The 27,164-nt window shown below is 43.8% G+C and overlaps 1 protein-coding gene across 13 annotated transcripts in view; it reads right to left on the bottom strand.

Annotated features, from left to right (window-relative positions):
* unm_hu7910 (un-named hu7910) overlaps positions 1-27,164 on the bottom strand; it is a 265,791-nt gene that overhangs the window by 36,596 nt on the left and 202,031 nt on the right. For all 13 annotated transcript variants that reach the window (XM_038809466.1, XM_038809465.1, XM_038809455.1 and 10 more), the window contains 6 exons: positions 22,531-22,622; positions 18,865-18,951; positions 15,842-15,992; positions 8,946-9,082; positions 1,918-2,016; positions 143-232 (listed from right to left, as the gene is read on the bottom strand). In XM_038809466.1, coding sequence (XP_038665394.1) covers positions 143-232; positions 1,918-2,016; positions 8,946-9,082; positions 15,842-15,992; positions 18,865-18,951; positions 22,531-22,622 — 656 coding nt within the window. The remainder of the gene's footprint in view (positions 1-142; positions 233-1,917; positions 2,017-8,945; positions 9,083-15,841; positions 15,993-18,864; positions 18,952-22,530; positions 22,623-27,164) is intronic.

Raw genomic sequence — 27,164 nt, forward strand, 5'->3', positions numbered from 1 at the left:
ACAATACTCATCTTAGTGCATATAGGAGATGTTAGTTTGGAAGAAACGCATCACCCAAGTGCATCTCTGATCTTAGCTGATTTTTTACGAACAGATTGGATTAACCCATTTGTATAAAATGGGAACTTGCAGTTTTACTCACCTCTTGATCACCCACTCTCTGCAATGCATCTCCCAAGTGGAAGTAAAAACGACCATCATCAGTCCCTGGGTCCCCAGATAATAATCCTTCCTGTGGAGATTGCATTTTTAAAACATAAAATGCTTGCCCAACCAGCGACACCCACATCCCAAGAACAAATTTAAAAAAAAAATCCCACAAAGCCAACATACAAAAAGTACATTCTTTGATACTCATAAGATATACACTTTCTATTTTATTTTATCTTATTGTAACCTGCTTTTCTGAATTAACCACTTCAGTGCAACTAAACTAATATAGCAATCTTGCAAAAACACACTTCGAATCTCATGCCCAAGACTACTAACTGTGCATGCTGAGCAGCAACATTATTTTACACTTGACAAGTCCATGGGAATTGAATCTGGTTCAACTTTGAATGAAGCAGCGCCATGTAATGGCAGAATGTAGTTTTCCTGCATTTCTCTGGCCGAGCACGGAAACCTTAAAAGACCACTTTTGCTGTCTCAATATTCTCATTTTTATTCTATGAGCCACATCTGTATTATCAGCTTCAAGTTTACATGAAACAACAATGAAAAAGCTATTCGACGCCCTCCCACTTCAATAGAGTTTTGAGGATGAAAATGTCTCTCATTATCCCTTAGCCTTACATTGTCAGCAATGAACATGAAATGGATTTAAACAGTTGGCAGCATTTTGCTCATGTACAACGCATTCCTGTGTAAAGGTCAACAGAGTCTGTATGCCACAACAGAAATTTGCCAAGCCCACTAATGATAGTTGTCAAGGATTTGAGTTTGTGCAAAGGTAACAAAATCAGCTCTGGGGCGGGATTCTCCCCTACCCAGCGGGGCGGGGGGGTCCTGGCATAGCGGAGTGGCGCCAACCACTCCGGCGTCGGGCCTCCCCAAAGGTGCGGAATTCTCCGCACCTTTAGGGACCAAGCCCTCACATTGAGGGGCTAGGCCCGTGCCGGAGCGGCTGGCACCACACCGACTGGCGCCCAAACTGGCTCCAGCGGCCTTTGACGCCCGCCGCCGGCTGAAAGACCTTCCCGGTTCGCGCATGCGCCGGTGCTTCAGCTGCCGCTGACATCACCACCGGTGCATGCGTGCTGGGGGGTTCTCTTCCGCCTCCGCCATGGTGGAGGCTGTGGCGGAAGAAAAATAGTGCCCCCACGGCACTGGCCCGCCCGCCGATTGGTGGGCCCCGATCGCGGGCCTGGCCACCGCGGGGGCACCCCCCGGGATCCGATCGCCCCGCGTCCCCCCCAGGACCCCGGGGGCCCGCTCGCACCGCCGATCCCGCCGCCACCAGAGGCGGTTCAAACCACAGCGGCGGGAGAGGCCTCCCAGCGGCGGGACCTCGGCCAATTGCGGGCCGGAGAATCGCCGCAGGGGGCTCGCCGATCGGCGGGGCGTGATTCCCGCCCCCGCCAATTCCCGGGTGGCGGAGAATTTGTGCCATGGCGGGGTGGGATTTTCGGCGGCCCCGGGCGATTCTCCGACCCTGCAGGGGGTTGGAGAATTTCGCCCCAGATGTGGCTTCAAAAGTTGACGGAACCTGATATTCAAGGGGGCAATGTACCGTTTATTGGTATTTGGCAAAAATCTTAAATTAGTGCTTTTGAACTGTCAGTTGATCATACCCACTGATGGTATGGGGAATAAGAAAAGTAACTTGTATTCCATTTAACTGGACTGGATTCTGGTGTTTAAACATGTTGAAATTTCCAACTCTGGCTGAGTTAACCTTACTAGTGCAATGCTCACCTTAAGATATGGAATGCTTTCAGCTATCTGATTTTTAGCTTTGAGGATGAATCCATAATGAACTTTAGCAAATCCATCATTTGGAGCAAGAAGCAGTACCTGCAACAACACATCATCATCAGAATCACACACCATCATTTCCCGTTTCCTTCATCTGAAATCTTTCATGGGCTTTTGCTGAAATGTAAAATTAAAATAAACTGCCTATTCATATTATTCTTGATGATTTTCTTTACAAATATGTTTCAACTGTATCAAATTAACATAAGACGGGTCTGCTAATTTACTTAAGTGGATTGCAATCAGTGGCTGACAGTGAATCAGTGATGACAGATCATCGAAAAAGGGAATCATCAGAAACATACAACAAGAGTACATTGTCAAACTTTTCCATCTCATATACCCTTATGCAGAGTATTGCTTAAATGGTGAGAAATTAGAAAGTGTTGTAAAAAGGGACCTAGTGACTTCGTCACTAAAAGCTAACATGTAGGTACAGCAAATTAGGAAGGCTAATGGTATTTATCGCAAGAGGATCTAAGTACAGGAGTAGCAAAGTTTCAAATTCCTAGGGGTGCACATCACCAAAAATCTATCCTGGTCCACTCACGTCGACGCTATCACCAAGAAAGCACAACAGCGCCTATACTTCCTCAGGAAACTAAGGAAATTCGGCATGTACACATTAACCCGTACCAACTTTTACAGATGCACTATAGAAAGCATCCTATCGGGCTGCATCACAGCCTAGTATGGCAACTGCTCGGCCCAGGACCGCAAGGAACTTCAGAGAGTTGTGAATACCGCCCAGTCCATCACACGAACCTGCCTCCCATCCATTGATTCCATCTACACCTCCCGCTGCCGGGGGAAAGCGGGCAGCATAATCAAGGATCCCTCCCACCCGGCTTACTCACTTTTCCAACTTCTTCCATCGGGCAGGAGATTCAGAAGTCTGAGAACACGCACGAACAGACTCAAAAACAGCTTCTTCCCCACTGTCACCAGACTCCTAAATGACCCTCTTATTGACTGACCTCATTAACACTACATCCTGTATGCTTCAACCAATGCCAATGCTTATGTAGTTACATTGCATATCTTGTGTTGCCCTATTATGTATTCTCATGTATTTTCTTGAATTGTTTAATTCCCTTTTCTTCCATGTACTGAATGATCTGTTGAGCTGCTTGCAGAAAAATACTTTTCACTGTACCTCGGTACACGTGACAATAAACAAATCCAATCCAATCCAAGTGTTGCTTCAATTGTGTAGGCGCTTGGTAAGACCGCACCTGGAGTGGTGTGTGCAGTTTTGGTCTCCTCATCTTAGGAAGGATATTCTTGCCATAGAGGGAGTGCAATGAAGGTTTACCAGACTTGTTCCCGGGATGGCGTGACTGTCCTATGAAGAGCGATTGGGGAAACTGGGCCTGTGCACTCTAGAGTTTTGAAGACCGAGAGATGATCTCAAACCTACAAAATACTTCTCCCAGAAATGAAATGCATCAAATGCAAATACAGTTGTGAGGAGATGCAGGATCAATGAGGGTGGAATACTCATACTAACCATTGCGCTGATAATTGTGGATGTTGAAACTAATAAAATAATGCAAGGTTTCCACAGGGGTAAAAGCTAAGGCTGCAGGAAGCCATGGGTTAATTCTCATTCCAGATTGACCGTTGCATTCAGGGACACCATGCAATTATGTTCATGACCTGTGAGAGTATAGGGTCAATGAGAACAAAAGAGAAGCATGGTTCTGATCCTGATGAGAACCATGGCAATGGAATTTTTGATAACAAATAGCTGAAAATTTGTTGTTTATGAGACTGATCTGGCACAGTTTGATTGGCAGTCTAGACAGAGGCTAGCTTTGTTTCTAAGCAACACTATCTGGGAGAATTTGAGAAAATAGAAATAGACCCGATTTCTTTTCTCTCTTTAGTTTGGTTTGTATAGTCACTTTTCTTACTCCATTTGTTCTTCGTTTTCTGGCTTTGTGTCTGATTAAACGGCAATGATATAAGGGCATTATCCTGCTGAAGTAGTATCTGGTAAACATTGTTCGGGAAAGGCAGAGAGCCAGGGTCTCTTCACAATCTTGTTAAAGCAAGTTACGCAGTACACATTCCACATTTTTATAAAATAACCGATTAGGATTTGCCAAACACTTTTGATGTATTCACTAGCCTTAAGGCAATACGTGTAGTTTGGTGTTTGTATTTTTATCAGATTTAATAATGCATATTTTCTCCAAAGTATACAGAAGGCGAAACCCAATTCAACAGTTTGATTATGTGCATTGTTGAAATTCTGTCCAGGTAACATCTCATTACATGTCATGACCTGATAGAAATCAGATTAAAGGTCAAGTCATTAGTCAGTTACAATGAGCAGAATTTTTCTGTTCCAATGCAGGGCTGAAGAGCGATCAGTGAGCAAGACCTAAATCTGCGATTCCTGCCCCCATTCTAATGCAGACAATTTTCACTGGTGCAGGATAAGGCGGCAGGGCGAGTGTCTGCAGAGTGTTGTCCAGACACCATTGTGGAAGTGGCATTTTGTAACCTCCGCAATTTTGATGGAGGAGAGAAGACTTTTATAAGTGAAGTAAATCACAACAGCAGAGATGTCATGAACCACGGTTTGAAGGCGGAAAAGTATGAAAAGAGATACCAAAGGTGCTGCCAACTTCACATCATAATGAAGTGTTGTAACACAAGTTGTGTCCGCTTTGATATGTCCTATTAAGTGGCCATTAAATAAAGTGGCTGCCAGGTTGTTACTTCTGTTCCAAGGAAATAACAGCAGTGTGAAAGTGGAAAATCTTCAGATACATTAGAGTACATTTACCGCTGGATAAAGCACTATTCTGCATTGTACACTATTGAATTCAAATCGGACGGGGTTAAATTTCCCCATTACTTTATTTTTCTTTGTTGAAGTTCAGCTCAGGCATCTCATTGGCTCTTTCTGAGTGATAACTGATCTTATGGCTGCCCTCAAAAGCTTGAATGGGTTCTGCACAGCAAGGGTTGTTTATGCAGCATGTCAGTGTGAATGCTTGCTTGCCTTCTAACTCACTAATGGATTCTGCTCTGTAGGATTTGTTGACACAACTGTTAAAATGGAATGTGAGCCTGTTTATTTTCAGATTTATGCACTTTTCAATGTTATTTTAGGGTTTGAGTTCTGTTTATAGTGGATATTGGTTGCTTGCGTGAAAGGTGCAGGGGAGGATGAGGAGGCGGGGGGCATGAGAGTCCAGGAGGTCTCACATTAATCTCCAGAACAGGGCTGATGTCAGAGCAATTGGAGGCGGGCCTTTTAAGTTGGCTACCTTGGCATTGGCCCGTCCAGTACCAGGCCTGACAAATGAAAAAACGAATTGGTCAGCATTGTGCATTAAGTGGCAGGTTCGCAAAAATGGGAAATCTCCCATCTCAAAGGTGGAAAATCCAGCCCCCAGTGCCTGAATGAAGTTATTTTTGTCTATCAACACTGTATCCAAAATTCTATCGAAATATGGCAATGAAGGAAATACATAATATTTTCATAACCTGAAACAAAGGATATTGAAGTGTTCTATGGACTGGAAAGTTTTATTTTGATAGTAACCAACAGCACTTCTGTGCATCTACATTGGATGGAAGAAACCTTTAAAATAGATTTGGTTGCTTTGCTGGGACTATGTATTTTACTTTCCTCTTTTCCTGAAGATGCAGATTTAGGCTAGGATGGCTTCAAAATACCAACCATCCTCCCGTATCTCATCTAAATGGTCACCCTCGACACTGGAAACAACAACGGCAAACCCAACTCTGTCAACCCTGCAAAGTCCTCCTTACTAACATCTGGGGGCTTATTACTAAAAGTGGGAGATTTATCTCATGGATTAATCAAGCAACAACTTGACAAAGCCATGCTCACGGAATCATAACTTATAGGTAACCTCCCAGACACCACTATCACCATCCCTGGTTATGTCCTGTCCCACCAAAAGGATAGATCCAGCAGGGGTGGCGGCACAGTGGTTATATAGTCGGGAGGGAGTTGCCCTGGGAGTCTTCAACATTGATTCCAGACTCCATGAAGTCTCATAGCTTCAGATCAAACAAGGAAAACTGCTGTTTACCACAAACTATCCACCGTCAGTTGATGAATCAGTACTTCACCATGTTGAACCCCATTTGGAGGAAGCAGTGAGGGTGGCAAGGGTATTCTGGATAGGGGACTTCAGTATCCATCAACAAGAGTGGCTTGGTCGCAACAATACTGACCGAGCCCTAAAGGACATAGTTGTGAGACTGGGTCTGCGACAGGTGGTGAGGGAACCAACAAGAGACCTCATCCTCACCAACCAGCCTGCTGCAGATGTATCTGTCCATGACAGCATCAGTAGGAGTGACCATTGCACATTTTTATGGAGACAAAGTCCGTCTTCACATTGAGGATACCCTTCAACGTGTTGTGTGGCACTACCATTGTGCTAAATGGGATAGATTCAGAATAGGAAGTTTCCCCCCCCCTTTTTTTCTTTTAAATTTAGAGTACCTAATTATATTTTTTCCAACTAAGAGGCAATTTAGCATGGCCAATCAGCAACTCGAGACTGGGCATCCATGAGGCATTGTGGGCCATCAGCAGCAGCAGGATTGAACTCAGCCACAATCTGTAACCTCATGGCCCAGTATATTCCCCACTCTACCATTACCACTAAGCAAGGTGATCAACCCTGGTTCAATAAAGAGTGCAGGATGGCGTGCCAGGAGTAGCACCAGGCATACTGAAAAACGAGGTGTCAACCTGGTGAAGCTACACTACAGCATGCCAAACATCATAAGAAGCAAGTGAAAGACAGCTCTAAGCGATCCCACAACCAATGAATCGAATCTAAGCTCTGCGGTCCTGCCACATCCAGTCTTGCTTGGGAGTGGACAATTAAGAAATTCACTGGAGGAGGTGGCTTTCCTGAATGATGGACGAGCCCAGTACATCTGTGCAAAGCCTTCGCAATAATCTTCAGCAGAAGTGTCGAGTGGATGATCCATCTCTGTCTCTTCCGGAGGTCCCCAGCATCACAGATGCCAGTCATCAGCCAATTCGATCCATCCCGCAAGATATCAAGAAATGGCTGAAGGCACTGGATACGGCAAAGGCCCTGACAATATACCAGCAATAGCACTGAAGACATGTGCTCCAGAACCCGTTGTGCCCCTAGCCAAGCTGTAGCTACAACACTGGCATCTACCCGGAAATGTGGAAAATTGTCCAAGTATGTCCTGTACACATAAAACAGGGCAGATCCAATCCGGCCAATTACTGCCCCATCAGTCTACTCTCCATCATCAGTAAAGTGATGGAAGAGGTCATCAACAGCTCTATCAAGTGGCACTTAGTTAGCAACTACCAGCTCACTGATGCTCAGTTTGTTTTTCATCAGGCCCCTCAGCTCCTGACCTCATTACAGTCTTGGTTCAAACATGGAATAAAAGAGCTGAATGCCAGAGGTGGGGTCAGGTGAGAGTAGCTGACATCAAGACAGCATTTAACAGAGTATGGCATCAAGGAGCCATAGAAAAATTGGAGTCAATACGAAACAGGGGGAAAACTCTCCACTGGTTGGAGTCGTACCTGGCACAAAGGAAGATGGTTGTGGTTGCCAGGGGTCAATCATCTGAGTCACTGCAGGAGTTCCTCAGGGTAGTGTTCCAAGTCTAACCATCATCAGCAGCTTCACCAATGATCTTCCTTCCAACAATGTCAGAAGTCGGGATATTCGTTGATGATTGCACAATGCTCAACACCATTAGCAACTCTTGGACACTGAAGCAGTCCATGTCCAAATGCAGCAAGATCTGGACAATATCCAGGCTTGGGCTAATAAGTGACATTCCAATAAGAGAGAATCAAACCATTTCCCATTGACATTCAGTGGTATTCCCATCACTGAATGCCCTACTTCAACATCCTGGGAGTTACCATTGGTCAGAATCTGAACTGGATAAGGCTCATAAATACTGTGGCTGCAAGAGCAGGCCAGAGGCTACGAATCCATGGGCGAGTAACCCACCTCCGGACTCCCCAAAGCCTGTCCACCAACTACAAGGTACAAGTCAGGAGTGTGATGAAATACTCCCCATTTGCCTGGATGAGTGCAGCTCCAACAATATCAAGAAGCTTAACACTATCCAGGACAAAGCAGTCCCATTGATTGGCACCCATTCCACAAACATTCAATCCCTCCACCACTGATGGAAGTAGCAGCAGAATCCCACATCTACCAAGATGCACTGCAGGAACTCACCAAGACTCCTTAGGTATCATCTTCCAAACTCACGACCACTACCATCTAGAAGGACAAGGGCAGCAGGTATCTGGAACAGCACCACCTGCCAAGTTCGCCTCCAAGTCAATCACCATCCAGTTTTGGAAATATAATCACTGATCGTTCACTGTCGCTGAGTCAAAATCCTGGGACTCCATCCGTAACAGTATTTTGGACTGCAGCGGTTCAAGGCAGCAGCTGACCACCGCCTTCTCAAAAGCAATTAGGGATGGCCTAGCCAACAAAGCCCACATCCTATGAAAATGAATTTTAAAATCCCTTCCTTCATGCTCGAGCGTAAATATTGAATTCTAGCAGAGAGATCAAAGCCTGATGCTGCCTTTTCCCGCTGTCCACACCCACATACTAATCCCCAGAGGGGACTGAAAAGCTATCCAGAGTAGCCCGCCTGACTAATTTTATTATCTTTTTTAGTTCGCAGTTGCTGAGGTAGAGTTCATAGCAATAACCAGTGATTAGTCAATTCAGCACAGATTGAGGATACAACTTGGTATCTTCAATCTATGTGGTTCAGATCCATGATGGATGTACCAAATGAAGCATTAGGAAGTACACATTCTTCAGGTTAGGCTCTCTTTAAATATGGAATTCAAGCATGGAAATAAATCTTCCCTTCCAGAATAGAAATCATGCAAAGAAATTCTGACAGCTTTATGTATTTAAAAGAAAACTTACCTCTTCATATACATTCATGGCATTATTGTTGTCTCCTAATAAGAGATAACCTACTCCAAGCTCATTCTTAATTGAGATATCATCTGGGTAACGATCTACCAGTTTCTGAAGGGTCATCACAGAACGTTTGATGTGGCCTGCACATACACAGAAAAAATCAAATGCAACTTGGCAGAAAGGTTATATCACAGCTTGCAATATATCTTTTTACAGACAGGTGTTGAAGAACGTTGAAATGATTATTTCATAAAACTACTATCCTCATTTCCAAAGCCATTTCTTGGGTAATATGCATTTTTTGTTTTCATACCCTTCAAATATTTCTGTGCTCAAAATGTTTGCACATTACATTTACCGTTCAGCACCACCTATGGTGGTCGGCAGTGCACAAAAATATATAAAAGTTCTGACAACCTGACAGTGGTCAAATAAAATGGTTTTCACGGGTTGCTCCAGTGGTCCAACAGCTCAAAGGAAGCTGCTTCCTGACTGCAGGTGGGCCATGTGTTTTAAACATCTAAGCTAAATTTACAAAGACATTTTTGGTCTATGGTTGGGTCTCTATTTATCCGTCTCTAAATTCCCTACACTTGAAAGACCAAAAACAGTGTTAATCTAAAAAGACTCTGAGGGCCCAGTTACTGATCAATAAAATATCATGGACAGCTACAGAAAATAATCGAAAATGTTGGCCATTATATCCATAGCACTGAAATAGAAGAGGGTGGGAAGGAGAGTATAGAAATCAGCTACTGCTATTTAAAGCCCTTGTTTGGGCCCTAACATACGGTGTTATGTTCTTGGTGCATACCCGAGGAAGGATATACTGAATCTTAAGAATGTAATGTAGATTTCCCAGAATGATATCTGCACTTGGTGTTACGTTATAGGGAACAACTACAAAAACTAGGGCTGCATTCCCCAAGATTTAGAAAGTTAATTGGTGACTTGATCAAAGTTTACAAAATGTTAAGTGGAATAGGCTGAAAGAGAGAAATCATACTAGAGGGCAGTCTTAGTGGATGATTTATTCCCGAATCGTCCTGAGATTCTCAGCATCAAAATCTTTAGACAACTTGATTCACTCCACATGGTATCGAAAAACAGATGAGCACACTGGATACAGCAACGGATATGGGACTCTTGACTACACCCTGGTTGAAGCACTGAAGACCTATGCTCCAAAACTAGCCATGCCACTAGCCAGGTTGTTCCAGTACAGCTACAACACTGCCATCTACCTGATGTCAGGCATGTTCTGTCCGGGTGGCACATGGCGCAGTCGTTAGCACTGGGACTACAGCGCTGCGGTCCCGGGTTCGAACCCCGGACCTGGGTCACTGTCCACTGAATGTGGAGTTTGCACATTCTCCCCGTAACTGTGTGGGTTTCACCCTCACAACCCAACGATGTGCAGGTTAGATGGATTGGCCACACTAAATTGCCCCTTAATTGGGGAAAAAAAAAATTGGGTACCCTAAATTTATTTTTAAAAAAAGGCACGTTCTGTCCAAAAATGTTGCCACAAAAGTGTACTCCGAATCATCAGCAAAGCGATGGAAGGTGTCACCAATAGTGTCACCAAGCCACTCCGACTCAATAATCTGAGGCAGGATTTTCCGACACCCCGCCGGGTCGGAGAATCGCCCGGGGCCTGCGTCAATCCCGCCCCCGCCGTGTCCCGAATTCTCTACCACCCGAGATTCGGCGGGGGCGGGAATCGCGCCGCGCCGTTCGGCGGGCCCCCTGCGGCGATCTCAGTTCCACGATGGGCCGAAATCCCGCCGCTGACAAGCCTCTCCCGCCGGCATGGATTGAACCACCTCTCTTACCGGCGGGACTGGCGGCGTGGGTGGGCGCCGGGGTCCTGAGGGGGGGCGCGGGGCGATCTGACCCCGGGGGGTGCCCCGCGATCGGGATCCACCGATCGACGGGCGGGCCTGTGCCGTGGGGGCACTATTTTTTCTTCCGCCTTCGGTATTCACCAAGGAGAGGGACATGACGGATGTTGAGGCTAGGGATGGATGTTTAAATGCTCTAGGTCAAGTTGTCATAAGGGGGAAGTTTTGGGTATTCTAAAAGACATTAAGGTGGACAAGTCCCCAGGACCGGATGGGATCTATCCCAGGTTACTGAGGGAAGCGAGGGTCGAAATAGCTGGGGCCTTAACAGATATCTTTGCAGCATCCTTGAGCCCGGATGAGGTCCCGGAGGACTGGAGAATTGCTAATGTTGTCCCTTTGTTTAAGAAGGGTAGCACGGATAATCCAGGGAATTATAGACCTGTGAGCTTGACGTCAGTGATAGGCAAACTGTTGGAGAAGATACTGAGGGATAGGATCTATTCACTTTTGGAAGAAAATAGACTTATCAGTGATAGGCAGCATGGTTTTGTGCAGGGAAGGTCATGTCTTACAAACCTAATAGAATTCTTTGAGGAAGTGACAAAGTTAATTGATGAGGGAAGGGCTGTAGATGTCGTATTCATGGACTTTAGTAAGGCGTTTGATAAGGTTTCCCATGGCAGGTTGATGGAAAAAGTGAAGTCGTATGGGGTTCAGGGTGTACTAACTATATGGATAAAGAACTGGCTGGGCAACAGGGGACAGAGAGTAGTGGTGGAAGGGAGTGTCTCAAAATGGAGAAGGGTGACTAGTGGTGTTCCACAGGGATCCGTGCTCGGATCACTGTTGTTTGTGATAGACATAAATGATTTGGTGGAAGATATAGGTGGTCTGATTAGCAAGTTTGCAGATGATACTAAGATTGGTGGAGTTGCAGATAGCGAGGAGGACTGTCAGAGAATACAGCAAAATATATTTTGGAGAGTTGGAGCAGAGAAATGGCAGATGGAGTTCAATCCAGGCAAATGCGAGGTGATGCATTTTGGAAGATCTAATTCAAGAGCGGCTATATGGTCAATGGAAGAGTCCTGGGGAAAATTGATGTAGAGAGATCTGGGAGTTCAGGTCCATTGTACCCTGAAGGTGGCAACGCAGGTTGATAGAGTGGTCAAGAAGGCATACAGCATGCTTGCCTTCATCGGATGGAGTATTGAGTACAAGAGTCGGCAGGTCATGTTACAGTTGTATAGGACTTTGGTTAGGCCACATTTGGAATACTGCGTGCAGTTCTGGTCGCCACATTACCAGAAGGATGTGGATGCTTTAGAAAGGGTGCAGAGGAGGTTCACCAGGATGTTGCCTGGTATGGAGGGTGCTGGCTATGAAGAAAGGTTGATCGTTTTCGTTGGAAAGACGGAGGTTGAGGGGGGACCTGATTGAGGTCTACAAAATTATGAGAGGTATGGACAGGGTGGATAGCAACAAGCTTTTTTCAAGATTGGGGGTGTCAATTACAAGGGGTCACGATTTCAAGGTGAGAGGGGGAAAGTTTAAGGGAGATGTGCGTGGAAAGTTTTTTACGCAGAGGGTGGTGGGTGCCTGAAACGCTTTGACAGCAGAGGTGGTAGAGGCGGGCACGATGGCATCATTTAAGATGCATCCAGACAGATATATGAACAGGTGGAGAACAGAGGGAAGTAGACCTTGGAAAATAGGGGATAGGTTTAGATAAAGGATCTGGATCGGCGCAGGCTGGGAGGGCCGAAGGGCCTGTTCCTGTGCTGTAATTTTCTTTGTTCTTTGTTCGCCATGATCCTTACCATGGCGGAGGCGGAAGAGACCCCCTCCCCTGCGCATGCGCCAGGATGATGTCAGCAGCCGCTGACGCTCCGGCGCATGCGCGGACTTATGCCGACCGGCGAAGTCCTTTCGGCCCCGGCTGGCGTGGCGCCAAAGGCCGTTCACGCCAGCCGGCAGAGCGGTAACCACTCCGGCGCGGGCCTAGCCCCTCATTGTGAGGGCTTGGCCCCTAAAGGTGCGGAGATATCCGCACCTTTGGGGCGGCCCGACGCCGGAGTGGTTCATGCCACTCCAACACGCCGGGACCCCCCGCCCTGCCGGGTAGGGGAGAATCCTGGCCCTGATCACCAATGCTTAGTTTAGATTGATGTGGAGATGCTGCCGTTGGACTGGGGTGAGCACAGTAAGAAGTGTTACAACACCAGGTTAAAGTCCAACAGGTTTGTTTCAAATACTCGCTTTTGGAGCACTGCTCCTTCCTCAGGTGATTCATTCAAGCCCTAGTAAAATTGAAGTCAATGAGAATGAGGGGAACAACTCTCCACTGGTTGGTGTCATACCTAGCACAAAGGAAGATAGTTAAGGCTGTTGTAGCTCAATTTTCTCAGCCCCAGGACATTGCTGCAGGAGTTCCTCAGGGTAGTATTCCTGTAATTGGGACCCGCCGCCATTTTTAAAAGGTTAACTACCGTTATCTGCTCCATCAATGATCTCCCTTTAATCACAAGGTCAGAGGGGGAATGTTTGCTGATAATTGCTCTGGACTCGATTTCATTTGTAATTCCTCAGATACTAAAGCAGAGCATGCCCGTATGCAGCAAGACCTGGATAACATTCAAGTTTGGGCTAAATGGCAAGTAATAATTGTGCAACACAACAGCCAGGAAATGACTATTACCAACAACAGAGAATTTAACCATCTCCCATCTGATAGAATTTACGGCTGAGGTGTAAACCCTTCTAATTAAAATGTCTATGCTCTGAATTCTTAATTTCTAACTCAAGGTTCCTCAGTTGTGCTTGACCTAATGAGGTACGACTAACTAGACTGTACAAATCAAGCAGAATTTATTGTCCAAGATTTTACAGATACTTCACACAAAGCAATAAAGACAGAATCACAGAAATACAGTGCAGAAGAGGCCCTTCGGCCCATCGAGTCTGCACCGACACATGAAAAACACCTGAACATGCGTCAGCACTTGACCCATAGCCTTGAGTGTTTTGACATGCCAAGTACTTTTTAAAAGGATGTGAGGCAACCCGCCTCTACCACTCTTCCTGGCAGTGCCTTCCAGACCGTCACCACCCTCCGTGTAAGGAGGTTTCCCTCACATCAGGAACAGTGCCCGGAAGAATCATACCCCAGAAACAACGTCAACATTATGCCATCAAAGATTACACCAACATGCTGGGTGTTACCACTGACCAGCCAAATAAATAATGTGATTACAAGAGCAGCTCTTGTGAGGGTTGGGAATTTTGTGGCGAATAATTCACCTCCTGACTCCCAAAGCCTGTCTATCATCTATTAGGAATAAGTCAGGAGTGGAATACTCTCCACTTGCCAGGTTGAGAATGTCAATGGCACTCCCATTCACCACCTTAAAACAGTCACTTCCTCCACCACTGGCGCACAGGGGCTGCTGTATGCAAGGTGCACAACAACACCTCACCAATGTTCCTTCGACAGAGCTTCCAAACACACAACCTCGATCACTGAGAAAAACAAAGGCAGCAGATTCTTGGGAAAATTACCACCTGCAAGTTCCCCTCCATGTCCCACACCATCCTTTCTTGGAAATATATCACCATTCCGCCACTGTTGTGTTAAAATCCCTGAACTCCCGAACAAAACTCGTGCATAGATAAAATCATAAATCGGAACACAAGGAGGGCATTAGGCACATTGAGCTTTTTTCCACCATTCAATAAGATCATAGTTGATAGGATTGTGACCTGAACTCCACTTTCATGTCTATCCTCCTGCATGACAAGAACTGCAGTAGTTAAAAATGAGATTCAGCACCATCTTCCCAAGAACAATTAGGGATGGGCATAATGGGTCAAATACTGACCTTGCCAGCGATGTCAACGTCCTGTGAATGAATTAAATAAAATGTCTAAAATTTCCCCTTCCACCACCTTTTCATAAACTTAAAAGTCATGGTCTTGAACTCACTGTCAGTCTCTTGCCTCTATCTCTCTGTTGCAATTTTAAAAATTGAATTACCATTGCTTTTATTTACAGTTTTTCCTCCTCCCCTCAAGGTCAAAATACATCAAACTATATATTCTTTCATGTCCCTGTGTATTGAAGGATTGAGTTTGGTTGTGATGCCCCTGCCATCGATTAGTCTTTTGATCAACTTGGGCGGGATTCTCCGACCCCCCGCCGGGATGGAGAATCGCCAGGGGTCGGCGTGAATCCTGCCCCTGCCGTCCTCCAAATTCTCCAGCCCCCCACAAAAACCAGCCCGGCGTGAGTCGCGCCGCCCGCCTCGGAGAATGGCGGGGTCCGGCACGACTCAATGGGCCCCAGGGCTGCCCGAATTCTCCGGCCCGCGATGGGCAAAAGTCCCACCCGTCTTTTGCCAGTCCTGCCGGCGTAAATTGAAGTAGGTCCTTACCGGCAGGACCTGGCGCCGCAGGCGGCCTCCGGAGTTCTTGGGCGGCCCGAAGCTGGAGTGCTTCACGCCACTCTGTCCCGCCGGAGTTGCCCGCCCCGCCGATTACGGCAGAATCCCGCCTCTTGTCTTTTCATTCTGATTTGATGTATGCCCATATTTATAATTTATAGCATAATGCATATACTTACATTGGTTGGGCTATTTCTGCTCTCTCATGCAAATATCCTTGCCCAGTAACAGCAGCAAGCACAGCATCTTCATTCCTAAATTTCCACGCATACTGAATGAATTACACAAACTGATCTGATCCCTTTCCCTCTGTCCAACTGAGTAATTAACCCAGAAAAGTTACTAGCTTATTCTAGTTGCTAATTCTTTAGATTTTTGTTTGTTCCTTTGTTACTCTTCTAGCCTCCCTCCCTACTTTCCATTCCTTGTTTGTGCGCTTTATTGTTTTCATTTCACCCACTGCACAGACCTAGGTGGAAGATGAATAGCAAACTAGTAATTTGACTTTTTAATTTCAGAGTCAAAAGGCTGAACATTATATTTGAGGTACTGACTCAAATCAGTTATTACAACTTCCATTAAGTTTTGAAAAGTTTAAAAATACATTCCTCACCTAAAAACTGCTGCCTGTTTGCCTGTCGTTTTAGTGCTAGCTTCACCAGATCTGCAGTTGGATTTGGCATGTCAGCCACTTCTCCATAGGTACTGATTGCTCTCTGAAGTATCTCATTGCTTCGCATCTTCTCTGCCAAATCATCCTCTGACTGAATGAAATCATAAAGTATTAAAATCTACAACAGTGTTAGTTTAATACAAACTTATTACAAAATAGTAATGCTTCAGAATGCTTTTATGTGGCTAATTCATGCAGTTGGATAGCAACCCATGATAAGAGAGAAACTAATTTACTATGAGTACAATCTTTAGCTTAAAATATTTTCACAGATTATTGTGACTTTCATTTTCTATTAGGCAAGTTAGTGTCAAATACATAGAAGCCATTCTTTCCTGCTCCATTTTCATATATGATTTTGTTTAAAAAAGGTATCCTTCTCCATAGTTTGCTCCGATAGCAAGCAGGCCGGACACCAACACGTAGTCTTCTCCAGCTCCCCACAATGACATGGCTTCAGATAATTGGCAAAATGGTATAGAAATAACTCAAAAGATGTTGAACATAATCATACTTCTCTGTACTATACACACCCCGAGATTCCTTCCTTTTTAAAATGTTTTTAAAAATTGTTTTCCAATTAAGGGGCAATTTAGTGTGTAGCCAATTCACCTATCCTGCACATCTTTGGGTTGTGGGGGTGAGACCCACGAGGACACACAGAGAATGTGCAAAATCCACATGGACAGTGACCCAGGCTGTGATTGAACCCAGGTCCTCAGCGCCATGAGGCAGCAGTGCTACCCCCTGCGCCACCATGCTGCCCAGAAGGTTCCTTCCTGAAAGATTTTCCACCAATTACTATCTATATCCAATCAGAAAAGGAACAGAGTATTCTCCTGATTCTTTTGCTAGAAACCGTACATGTGTAGACATTGGTTAAAGACAAGATTGGACATGATGCTCCCCACAATTTACTTGCCTGACAGCAATCATCATCTAGGTTCACAAAAGGAATAAACTACTTGATAGATGTAGGAAGATGTGCTCATTAAATCATTAAAACATACCCCACAGTCAGATACATAAGAGGGAAGGAGACAAACTGGAAGACAGAACTATTCTACGGGTGGAATTCTCCACTCCCCGCCACTAATATCAAGAATCCCACATCAGCCCAAAAATGGGATCGGTGCTGGGCAGCAGGTCCATCCCCTGTCTCCAGTTCTGCCCCCATCAGCCATAGCGGGCTGACAACCCTGGGCCGGCGGGAACATGCAAATAGCTCACATGCATTCATTTGGATGCGATTAATGAGTTAGCAGACTGAATCTTCACCCCCATTATTCTCTGACCTATCACGCCCACCAGCAGGAACTCCACAGCCCTGGGCAACCTGAACGTCATTCTTGGCATGGTGATCTCAAACAGCCCTCTGTTCAAAATCATCATTGCTTGACCTATTTAAACTTTGAAGTGGCCTTCTCATTCTGAACTGCTCTGCCTGGCAGCTGACAAACAGATCACTGAAGGTTCAAAAGGAAGACTTTCCATTTCCTCACATCTGCTCCCTCAGACCTATGCATTTCAAATTGCTGCTTTTTGAAATGTCTGAGCCCTCCTAGCAAGTCCACAACACTTGAAGAGCTTGAAATCCCCTGATATCCTTTGAAATGCTGCGCATTCATTCAATTTCACAGTGCAGTAGCTTTAACTAACCTTTGATTGACAGCGTAATGGTTTAAACACAGCAGGCAGGAAGTTTGTTTATTTATCTTTCCCTTCACACTTGAAGTACCTTCCATTGATCCTAACTGTAATGTTTATAAACAACCCTGTTCTGATTGACAGCTGCTGACCACTTCAAAAATGCTAAGTGATTTCTGTGGTTAGAAAAGAGGAAGTGAAAGCACTTCGCTTTTTTGAAGTGGCCAGTGTAGCCACCTGGGTTGGCCACTTCCTCACACAAAAATGGAAGAACGCAAAGATTTCAGGGTAAAATGGACATTGGCAAAGAAACCAGCAGGCTGCAGAATCCCCTGTATTCTAGCTGCCACAGAAACCCGACAGAATTGTAACTAACAAGCTGTGCGTATTAATGAAGCGATTTACGGTGATTCCCAGGCACAATGGACACAACAGTTAAACATTCTATGGAAGGCCAGACATTCCGGCGCCAGTAGAGTCTAAGACAAAGGACACCAATAAGGTGTAAGGAACCGCCTGGTGATCGAGGAACGGCCCCGTTATTGGGGAAATTCAAATCAATCAATTGGGAAGAGACCCAATCGATTGCAGGTTTATAGAGGGTCCGCCCAGAAGGAGGAGAAGCCCCTGGGACCTATAAAAGTCAGGTCCCAGGACTGATTCGCTCTCTTGACCAGCCCTCTTGACCAGCTCCTCTTAGCCGGCCCTCACAGCAGAACATCTTAGCAGCTCTCGAAGAACCTTGAGAAGGAGGGGCCTGGTCAGCAGCCGCCATCAAGTAAGTGTCATACAACGCATGCTATGAGAGTAGACACTCCTGACTCCTTTAGTCCACACAGACTGGAAGCCTGCAGATCCAGGACAAAGCAAGAGGCCATTGTTCCCTGATCCGGCAGTTCCCTTATTCCAGATAAGTATTGGCCTGTTAGTGGTAGGATTAGCCTAGTCTTGTAGTTTTATATGCATAATTAGTAGATAACTGTATTATAATAAATGTGTCTTGTTTGAACTTACTAACTGGTGTATTGAGTTATTGGTCTGAACTTGAACTTGAAACTTGTGGCGGTATCTTAACGATACCTGGCGACTCTAGAGCTAAGGAATAAAACAGAGCCAAATTGAGTGTAAAGCACACTCACCCAGAACGGGCAACACCAGAAGCTGGGGCAGCACTATGTTGCTGAAGCACAGAATCCCATCCAATGCCAAAGGGAAGAGAACTTAAAAAATGTCACTCTCTTATTTTTTTTCAACATTAAAACTGAAGTTACAAAAAACCTTTGAATGTCAATACTTGAAGCGTATATTGTACTTGCCTGGGCTTTTCCATATTTAGCTCGAGGACTTTGAGGATAGCTTCTTAGAAGTTCAGTAAAGGCCTGGAGTGCTTCGTCAGATTTGCCCTAAGGCGGAAGTGAGAGTAAGTGTTATGTTAACGTACAGGAAATGTTTGTAAATTGCACAACAAAACCCACAACAGTTATTGCAGAACAAGTTTAAATAAAGTCTCATAATTCTCACATGAGCTTTAAATCTAGTTCTCTCTCGATAATTGCAGGAAGGCCAGCCAGCCCATCTGAATTCATGTTTGGAATCATTTTACGTTCCTCGTTGTATCACTCAATTTGTTCATAAATAATTTTATGAATCCATTTCACATGTTGATCACTGAAGAATTTCCTGATATCAGGCCTAACTTGACTTTTTCCTGTATTTAACCTGTATTTAAACTACATTTAAAACTGTATTTGTGCCAGTTTCACAACATACAGGAGAATCTGATAGAAACAGATATAATTCTAACAGAGCTGACAGAATAGATGTGGAGGGGCTGTTTTCCCTGATTGGGGAATCTAGAACCAGAGGGGGCAGTCTCAAGGCAGAGGATAGACCATTTAGGACTGTGATGAGAAAAAAACTACTTCACTCAAAGGGTAATGAACCAGTGGAATTCTCTACCACACAGAAGGCTATGAAGGCCAAGTCACGAAATGTATTTAAAGAGATGGATAATCTTTTACCTTTTAACCGCATCAAGGGGTATGGGAGAAAGTGGAAATATGACATCATATTGAATGGCGGCGTAGGCGCAAAGGGCTGAATGGCCGATATCTATGTTTACTGTGAAGTAATACTCTGAATTTACTATTTCCATGTTATTGGCTATTGTGTCTACTTCTGCAAAATCAATTCTCTGACACCTGCTCTCCAGATTAAAGAGTACAAATTTACCAGATGCTCCTATGAACATACACTACTAACACTGGCACAAATTGCTTAGGCATCCATCACCAGATCTGGCTCGACAGCGCAAAGCTCCAGCCCTTTCTTCTAAAACTTCTCATCAGTTCAGGATCACCCTGAAGTACAATGATAATCTCAGGCTTCTCTTCTCCAATACACCCACCATGTCCTTTAACCTTCTGCGACATTTTTTCCAAGGAGCTCAAGTATTTTTTTTCTGCTGCCTCTGAAGCTTTACCCTCAAAGGCCACTACCCTAGACCTCAGTGGTCTCTCTCATTTCTCCACACACACACTCTACTTGTCCTTAGGACCAACCACTTTCTCCCTCGACTCCATTCACATTTAAACTGTTATCTCCCCTTCATGGTTTCCCCATATTAACTGCCTTTGTGAACAGTCACTCTCCTCAGGCACTGTTCTCGAGGGATAATGCCGGAGTGACAAAAACAATAAAAGGTAACTAATCTTTGACAAGGTCAAAGCCATCATTACAAACTCCAGACCTTTAGCACAAATTCCCTCCCCATCTCAGCTACTTTGTCAGACTGAGCCAGACAGTTCAGAACTTTGTTGTCCTATTCGACTGAGTGGAGCTTCTGGCCTCATTCATTTAACTGGAAAAACATCTTATTGCATCTCCGCCACGTCTTCAGCCCATTAATTGCAGCAGTCCTCCAGCTTTTTTTAATGTTCTCCTGGCTGACCTCTGATCTTCCAGCTTTCGACATTTTCTATACACTGTGGTGCTGTTTTCATCACCACCATTAATCAACCTAATGGCTCTTGTCTGCACTGTCTCCTGATTTTGAATATCTTCTTTTTATCTCATGAACCGAACTGGCTGCAGTACTTGAGCATTGTATAGTGTGATCATTATCTGCTCGGTCTTATATTCTCCTGCTTTAATTATCTAGATTAACATTCTATTGGCTCTGTTAATTGCTGCTCTGTGTTTGTCGGACTTGCATGTAGTTAGCTAAGATGCTAGGTCTCTTTCAACTTTATTCCTAGTTATTTCAAAACCATTCACAAAGTGTTTTGTTACTTCTTTTTCCTTCTCAAGCGCAGTATCTTGTACTCTGCATTAACATTTTTCCGCTATTGATCTACTTGCTTTTATTTTGTTCAGCCATTTTGTAATTTCCACAACAAAACCTACAGCAGTTATTTCAGAATAAGTTTAAAGAAAGTCTAAACTTGAACTGCTAAACCATTTTGTCTCAAGATCATTGCAGATGAGGAAGGCCATTCAGCCCATCTCAATTCATTTATCTGGAATCATCTTACTTTATTCATTGTCATCCATTTGGTTCACGAAATGTATTCACACAATACTGATCACTGAAGAACTTTCTGATATCAGGCCCAACGCTCTGCCCCAGTTTCACAACATACTGTGAAGTAATATTCTGAATTTACCCTTTCCATATCAGTGGACAGTGTGTGTACTTTCTAGAAGGTCACTTCTCTGACACCTCCTCTCCTTATTGAAGAGTGCAAAGTTACCGGACATTCCGCCTGACGTGCATCTCTTGCAACATGAATTGCTTAGACATCCATCACCAGATCTGGCGAACTTCTATTGTGGGCTCTGAAGTCTGTCCAGGAGATAGACAATGTAAGTGGATAACTACAGTCGACTAGCATTGGAGTCAGGTGTCATGGAGGCTGAAGCTGCACTTTCCTCCAATCAGTACCAACAAAAATGTTATCATGGTGAATTGGGGAAACCATTTTATTGCAAAATTAATTAATGAATATTCTCGGACTTGTTAGAAGGTGGTTAGGATTTTCTGGACCAATGCTCATCAAAATTACACTTTAGGACAATCCATTGAGTGCTAACAGAATAAGTAAAAAGATTCCACCCTCCAATTGGAAATGGAACAGTCCAGAGATAATAAGGGGCTGGTTTAGCTCACTCGGCTAAATCGCTGGCTTTTAAAGCAGACCAAGCAGGCCAGCAGCATGGTTCGATTCCCGTACCAGCCTCGACTAGGGGCTTTTCACAGTAACTTCATTGAAGCCTACTCGTGACAATAAGCGATTTTCATTTAATTTTTTCATAATAGAGGCTTGGATTCATAATAGGAAAGGTAAAGTGGATTTGATTGCACGGGGGCATTTTAACATTTTACAAAAGCAAAAGCTTATGATCCATTTTTATGTCTGATGCTGTAGCTTTCCAGTTACATGGTTCATTAGAGGTGTATTTTAAAATTGAGTGCCATTTTGTCCTGTGGAAATAGTACAATGTCATACCTAGTACTACATTCACTCACGGGGGCACTGATAACAAGAATAACAAGAATAAAAGACAGCATTTTCAGAGAGAAGTGAAAGCAAGGAAAACCTGTGTGGTTCTACTTTAAAGGCTAAAATTTGCAGAATCGACATGAAACATTGTAAATTTCACAGGAACCCTGGTTTAACTGGTGTCCCAATGTTTGGGCACCATTCCAGTGCTGGGATTAAGGCATCACATTTGAGGTTTCTGATTCTTTTCCAAGTTGGTAATAAAAATATCGAGGCATGACGGTTTAGTTATTCAGAAAGTAATAACACAAATCCCAAGTGTTCTGCACTTTCATTAATAAAACTATTGCATGCAAATAAATTCCTACAGCATCATGCATTTAAAAACTATTATTGTACTTTTCAACTGTTATTGCTAAAATATTAATTATATGTCAGCCAATGTACAGTCACAGGGGCTGGGAGATTGCAACAGCTCACCTTTTTACGCAGCTTTTCAGCAGCATCCAGTTCTGGCTTAATAGTTTTATCAAACTTGTTCAAGAGCTTTGGTTTCTTTTTCTTAGCTGGACCTAATCCAAAAAAAAAGTTAGCAATATATATATATTCCAAAAGCAAATGACTGTCATGTCTCATATAATTCTTTTGACAGAAACCGGATTTCCAATTTCCATGGGCAACTCCCTGATTTCCAACTGAAACTTAATGCAGGTGATTGACTGAACCTTTAGAGGTGCCCAAGGCAGTACTGCCCTGTCGGAAGGAAGTATCAGCCTAGTTTATCTGCCCAAATCTCTGGCACAGGGCTTGAATCTATAACCTTCTGAATTGCAGACTGAATCTGAGAAATACATACGAATTCCCCAATGGAGTAAAGGTTGGGGGGGGGGGGGGCTGGAAGCCAAAAATGTTCAGATTACAAAAGAAAATAAGTGACGATCAATGAAAATAATTGTTGGAGCGAATATAGAGGTACTAAGCTACAAAGGTCAGGAAGTCCAACACAACAGCCATTTATCTAGCACCGTTAACCCAGAAATGTCTTATGGAGCATTACAGTGTTGCAAGGGAGTCAAAGAAAAATGAACTCCATTAGGAAAGGTAATGAAGGCATGGGCCAAAGAGACAGATTTACAGGATCATAGAGGAAAATTCATCTATATACTGGAAAGGAATTGCAGACAGTCGGGTCTAGACTGCTGAAGGGATGGACTCAACAGTGACGTGAAGGGAGGGGTTGCGATAATAGTGGCAACCGTGACGAGGACAAAGGGAAGACTGATGGGATTTAAACAAACTAATTAGAAATGTAAATTTGAAGCTATAAGGGACCAGGAGTCAATGTAGTTAGCCAGGACAGGGTGATGAATGAATGAGACTTAACTCACGATAGAGTATGGGTTCTTAGGTTTGGTAGTTAAAACTCTTTCACGATTTTTTGTAACACAGTATTTCCATGAGTTTCATTTCCAAATCCTAGCTTCCAAGCACAACCAGCATGATGGAATGAACAAAACATTCTTTGGGTGCACTACTAACTCCCGTACCAGCCTCCCTGGACAGGCGCCGGAATGTGGCGACTAGGGGCTTTTCACAGTAACTTCATTGAAGCCTACTCGTGACAATAAGCGATTTTCATTTCAATATACTTGATTGGATCGCTCATTGAACTCAGAGGAGGTGCAGCAGAGATTCACATACCAGGCTAAAATGGTTAAATGATAGGACAGGTTGCATCAAATTGGCTTGTATTCACTTCAGTGTACAATATTAAGGGGTGAGATCATTAAAGAATTTGCAGTTGAGAGAAACTGCTCCCTCTGCTGGAGCAGCCTAGAACAGGGGATAACATTTTCAAAGTTGCACTGGCCATTTAGAAGTGGTCAGGAAGTATTCCTTCACACAAAAAGTAATGGAAGTCTAGAAATATTTCCCCAAAAAACTGTTGCATCAGATCAAGTGAAAACTTTTAAATTAAGATTTATTGATTTTGTTAGGCTGGGGTACTGTAATTAGTTACACAGCTAGGAAATGCACACAAGTACATTTTGGAAAATTACACTGGCAGTTAGAAGGGCTGGATTTTTCTGAACAAAATGCAAATTTAAATCTCAACATGTAGACTGAGTAGTTTAGTGCAGTAACAATAACTAATATATCTGGATGGTTGGCTCCATCTGCAAATATAGCGCTTTATTGGGGGAAACATTGTTGGATTTTTTTGAGGCTTGCCAAATAGCAATGCTGTGCACTTAGAACTTTCACTAAAGATTCAGCAAACATCTACAATCACTAATACCTTATGACCCCTGCATCAGATGCAGATTGGTACAAAGTTTCTGTAATATGTTGACTCTAAAGCTCTGCTTGTTAGTCAGATTATTTTGCACTTTTGATTCAATGGCTTTCTGCAGCCCGCAGACTAAGTTCGGGAAAAGATACAGTTTTCTGCAGCTGAGAGCATGAGATCCCAAAGGCCATGTTAGCTGCCCGGTGCCTGGGTTAAGGATGTCCCCTTGGGGTCAGAGAGGAACTTGAAGCAGGAGGGGAAGGGTCTGGTTGTTGTGGTCCATGTCGATATGACGAGGAAAGAGGTTCTGTTAAAGGAGTAGGAGTAGCTACGAGCTAAATTAAAAAACTTAACCACAAATAACCTCTGGATTACTACCTGAACCATTGGCAGAGGATAAATAAGAAAAGAGATTGGTGGTGAGTGGGGTTTGATTTATGGGGCAATAGCACCAATACTGGGGGGAAAGGGAGCTGCAGCATTGGGACAGTCTTCATCCGGATCTCATTGGAATGGTTTTGGTGAATCAAATAACCACGGCTTTATAGAGGGTCAGACTAATTAATTTGGGGGAGGGGAAGGTTCATGTGAGGGGAAGTTTGGGAAATTAAAGATAAAGGACAAGGTAATAGTGCAGGAAAACCGGTAATAGTCATTTGGTGAAAAAAGAGAGACACGCTATCAAAACGTTTAATCTTGCACTCATCAGGATAGCTCACCAGAAATTTCCACCAGTAACAGGGGAACAACAAATTACACTGCATGAAAGAGAGTGCCAATTGGTTGGCAAGTGGACTCTGATTGGGGGGGTGGAGGGGTGGAGGATGGAGGCATTGCCATGGAGAATGCACGATAGCTCACGATAGAGTATGGGTTGACTTTGATTAGTCAAGGCATTGCCCTGGGGAATTACTGTTGCCCAAGCTTTCATTCAATTAAAAGGTGCAGTGCATGGTCATGCTCATTTTGTCTGCGAAAGACAGAGTCCCGTGTGTGAATATATACGGATTCTAGCGTGTATAAGCGAGCCATGCTGTGACCCGGGTGACAATCTTAAACTGGTTTTCAGTATAATTCTCAGCACAAATCGAGATTGCTAAGCAGGTGTGGTCCAATCGCAGAATCACTTCGAATTGCAAGCACGGACTGGTTGGATACTGTTAGCACTTTGCCTGTTGTGAATAGTCAAAGGGATGGACATTTGATATGGTTCGCCAATTGTTGGGGGACACAGTCTATACATCTGGCATGACACCGGCACTGAAATTCATATACACATTGCTCGTTTGTGTGACAGGAAGAACATTATTTTGATTTGAACATGTCCACACATTGCATCTTTTTTGAATGAAACAGAAGCCTGGTCAGTAACTCCAATGCACAACATTCTGCAGCCGAGCTGTGATATCACAGAACATGGCATTAGCAAGGCAAAATATTATCGTGGAGCCATGTCTGCATCAGCAGAAAGACCGATCTGTATCCATAACTATTGACTCTCCAATCACTATTGCTATGTTGGCCTTCCTCCATCCCCTGGCCATGGAGCTGTGACCTGGACTCCGGTTGTATCCTCCCAGTGGGATCATGCCCTTCAATACTCAGAACTAAATATTGGTTAGAGAGCATGATGTGCTCAGGGCACACCTGCACTACTTGCCTGATCCTCCTCGACTGTCCAACAGATATTCATTCCCTCTCCTCCTGCAAACTCTTAAACTGTGACGTGACCACCTTACGAAATATGCTATGCATGTAGCTATCAGCCTCGCAGATGCACTGCCACCTGTGGCTCAAGATCCTAAATCCTAAGCTCCAGTTGTCTTGCACGTCATTGTCCAGGATACGTTAAGAGTCTTCGGGTTCCCACATGGCACAGGATATGCATCCAACAGGTCTAAGATGCTCGGCCATCTTTCTATTTATTGGATTACTATCTGCATTTCTCAGAAATAAAACTCAAGCCAAATTAAAATTTAGCACATTTAAAACTTAGCAAAATTAAAAACGTGTTTGACTTGCTAACTAAATCCTAGTTGATTTAAGTGATTCAGAACAGTCAGTATTAACATTTATATATGGAATAATTTATTCAAATAGCTGATCCTGGAAGAAATGAAGTTCCTGCTTACAAATTATTGCACTCACAGCACACACTGCCACTGTGGTGATGATAGGATTTGCAGACCAAATCCTTCTCATCATGGGTCACTTGGACACATGAATCATTTACCAGATGATGAACAAAAGTCCCTCTGGATGGCTGCTTCAGATTAATTTCTTTCCAGTAATTAAGCAGACGTACGCTGGAGTTACTTCTTAAATCACAGTGGTGTCATATCACATCTGCATGTGCTGTAACTTTCATTTATTTTGACATGAAAATTAACCAACTCTGCAAATCAAAGTTTTATGCAAATAAAAGCTTAATTTGGTGACACTAAATTAGTTTGGGCTTGTATCTAGGGAGTGTAATTAACAGCTAAAATTATACAAGTGTTTAACTCCTTCAATGTGGAACTCCTTCAGTGGTGGACTATTAATTACTACTTTTAGTTAAACTTCAACAATCAGAAACCAACTGACCGATTGGTCTACAATCAGCCTGAATTGCATCCAACTTCCTTTACTAAAATAATTTAAATAGAATAAAATAAAATATTTTTCTGAGCGTCCACTTCAATAATTAAGCCACTTAGAAAAAAATCAGATTTGAGAAATAACAACCAAGATATTAAGAAAAAAACTGCAATACAAGCTCAGATTACTAATATGTCCTTGATTCCAAACAAGAAACAACTTAAATAAAAATTTCAAGATTATT

Source organism: Scyliorhinus canicula, chromosome 10 (assembly GCF_902713615.1).
Source record: "Scyliorhinus canicula chromosome 10, sScyCan1.1, whole genome shotgun sequence".
In the NCBI taxonomy this organism is placed as follows: Eukaryota; Metazoa; Chordata; class Chondrichthyes; order Carcharhiniformes; family Scyliorhinidae; genus Scyliorhinus; species Scyliorhinus canicula.